Below are 3,067 nucleotides of genomic sequence, written 5' to 3'. Positions count from 1 at the left end.
TACGCTGAATTCGACAAGACGAACCCCTCGTGTGGGACGGAGTCCATGTCGTCTCGCGAGTACGCCGAGTCGACCTTCCCTTCTTCCGCATGGAGACCCTGCGTCAACTCCCTGTCCACCTCATCCCCAAAAGACCCTTTGACGACCTTCTCCAGGGATTCGTCATGGATATGGACTTTGACCAAGGGGCCGGCCAGTTTCCGATCACCAGTGTAGCAGATCTCGAGCTGTACGCTTCCTATGTGGCGAGCACTGTCGGTCTGATGTGCCTCGAGCTCGTCTTCCACCACTGCATCCCCGGCTTTCCCACCCATCTCTACGACACTGACGCCACGGCCGAGACGGACGCCACCAAGCTGGGTGCCGTCCTGCAACGCCACAGCACAAAAGGACCCACCACCCGCAATCAGCTCCGTCGCGCCGCCTGCCGTATGGGTCTCGCCCTGCAGTACGTCAACATTGCGCGCGACATTGCCGTCGACGCGCGCATCGGTCGTGTCTACCTGCCGACGACATGGCTTAAAGAGGCCGGTCTCACACACCAAGATGTTCTACGCAGCCCCCGCAGCGATGGGGTCATGCAGGTGCGCAAGCGGTTGTTGGACCTGGCTTTTAACCTGTACGATGAGTCCCGGGTCGTCATGGTGGAAATTCCGCCTGCCGCTCGAGCGCCCATGATTGTGGCTGTCGAGAGCTACATGGAAATTGGCCGCGTGCTTCGAGATGGTACGGCGGCCGCCAAGGAGCCACAGGAGGCCGAAAGGGGCATCAATGGCGGTGGGCGGGCGACTGTGCCCAAGGGACGGCGAATCTGGGTGGCTTGGAGCACTTTGATGATGTCGTAGAAATTTTCCTGCATTTGCTGCGACAGCAGCGATGGATCGCGAGGTCCTGCTGTAAAGAGCTAATACTGTAGACGCAGGGATTCAGTAGGATATGACGATCATGACATGACGAGGGCCCAATAGACTATTCGCTTGTAGATCATTTTGCTCTAGCAAGACCAAAAGCATGTGTCAAAGTCAGGATGATGTTGTCAAAGTTACATGATGTTGCAGGCAATCGAGTTGACACAGTGGAGGCAGCGAGTGCATGGCAACGCCAGGTCCGTCCATGGCGCCGCCGCACACCGTTTTGCCAAGACGAGCGAGCCGCATGTAAACGCCGCCACAAACGGCAATAAGCTCCAATCCGTCAGCCCCCACGTTGAGACCTCCGTCAAGAACTTCCATCACCAGCTTCCTTCTTCATCAAAATCCCACCGCTCTCCACGACACAACTCGACTCGACTGGCACCCAAACAACACATGCCACAGCCTAGAAGCATGACAATGTAGCACAGACTTCCATCTGCTTCACCAATTGGGACCTCCTCGTACCGCAAAAGTCGCACGAGAGTCGGCACGCCAGCCCTCTCCTCCGTCCTTCGCCCTTCGACCTCGAGCCTCGATGCATCTTGTCCGATTCGATCGTTAGCGACCGACCGACCGACCGACCGACCACTTCAACCAGCTGCCTACAAGTGGCCGAACATACATTCTACACTACATTCTCTGGAACCTTGATTTTGCCCGTCATGAGGGCAGCGAAAACTTGGCGGCCTGTGCTGCGGGAGCTCACGAAGCCCACGCGAGCATCCCACATGGCGATCAGCACCGCGCGGCGCGCCTTCACGACTACATCAAGTTGTCACACACAGCTCCCGAACCCACCGCCACCCAATACAGTGCCTCCTGTATCCCAACAACAGGCCGAACGAGCCCTCCTCTCCAAACTCTCGACGCTGACACCCGCCCAAATCTCCACGCTCCTGTCCGCCCCGCCAGGCACCCTCCCAAGTGCTCCCTCACCACAGCCCTTCGGCGTCCCGCCTCCGCAGAGCCGTCTGCGCCGCTGGACGCAGCGCCTCGCCATTGCCTTGCTCTCGCTCTACGTGGGCTACGCGGCCGGCGACGAGGTGTCCAACCTCAACCCGACGTTCCGCAGCCTGGCCCACGCCGAGCTCTTCGACGACCAGGACGCGGAGGACGACCTGGCCCACACCGGCGTCCCCCCCATGGTGGCGCAGACGCAGAACGCCCTGTTCTTCCAGAGGGACTACCCGCTCTCGGTCCCGCTCTTCGACCAGTCCGACCGCAAGGCCCTCTACGACATGGTGGCCGAGACGGGCGTCGTCCAGACGTCCCCCCTCGACGACCCCTACGACACGACCCCGCTCTGCTGGCCCGCCCACGCCGAGCTGCCGCCGCACCTGCGGCCCGCGCACCTCGTGACGGGGCCCCTCGGCAACGACAAGGGCCTCGGCTTCGTCCACCAGGTCTACCGCGACCAGCACACCGGCCAGCTCTCCCTCCTGCTCACCTTTGGCTCCGGCACCCAGGGCTTCCCCGGCGTCGTCCACGGCGGCGCCATCGCCACCGTCATGGACGAGGCCATGGGCCGCGTCGCCGTCCAGGCCTTTCGCGGCGGCGCCCCCGTCACGGCCAACATGGACGTCCGCTACGTCGAGCCCCTCAACCCCTACACCCTCGTCGTCGTCCGCATGGCCCCGATGGACGACGCCGCCGCCGCCCGCCAGGACGCCAAGGTCCGCCGCGCCAGGATGGTCAAGCCCTGGGAGCAGGCCGACGGCTGGGAGCACGTCGAGCGCCCGCGCGATGCCGCGGCTGTGGCGGCTGCGGCACTGGCGACGACGCCGGTGGGCGCCCGCGGCGGCGACGTTAAGTCGTCCGACGCCGCACGGGAAGACAAGGCGCGCAAGGTCTGGGTCGTGGCACGCATGGAGTTGGCTGCAACGGGCGCGTTGGTCTGCGAGGCCACGGGACTCTTTGTCGTCCCTAAAGGCGTGGACCTCAAGCCGGTGGACTGGCGATGGTGATACGATACTTCACTGCGGTAGCCTCGCTGTTGGGAAAACATAAACGAGGTCGTATCTGTCTGTTGCTGATGAAGCAATGTACAAGTAATCCATAGCTCAACGCGCGTGTACTCTGTTGTATTTGTTCATGTAGTACCTTTGGCAAACAGAGGTACATGCGAAACGCATGTGCGAACAGTCTTGTCTGTG

The 3,067-nt window shown here is 61.9% G+C and overlaps 1 protein-coding gene across 1 annotated transcript; it reads left to right on the top strand.

Moving 5' to 3' along the window:
• Positions 1–89: 89 nt before the first annotated feature.
• Positions 90–2,878, top strand: VDBG_00706 (phytoene synthase; the record flags this gene model as incomplete). The annotated part of the gene is made up of 3 exons (XM_003008978.1): positions 90–777; positions 984–1,105; positions 1,751–2,878. The coding sequence occupies 3 exons, from the start codon at positions 90–92 to the stop codon at positions 2,876–2,878; spliced, it is 1,938 nt and encodes a 645-aa protein (XP_003009024.1).
• Between the last annotated feature and the right edge of the window lie 189 nt (positions 2,879–3,067).

This window comes from Verticillium alfalfae, genomic scaffold, assembly GCF_000150825.1.
Source record: "Verticillium alfalfae VaMs.102 supercont1.1 genomic scaffold, whole genome shotgun sequence".
Taxonomy (NCBI): Eukaryota; Fungi; Ascomycota; class Sordariomycetes; order Glomerellales; family Plectosphaerellaceae; genus Verticillium; species Verticillium alfalfae.
The sequence above is the reverse complement of the archived record's forward strand: the minus strand, read 5'-3'. Positions and strand labels throughout refer to the sequence as shown.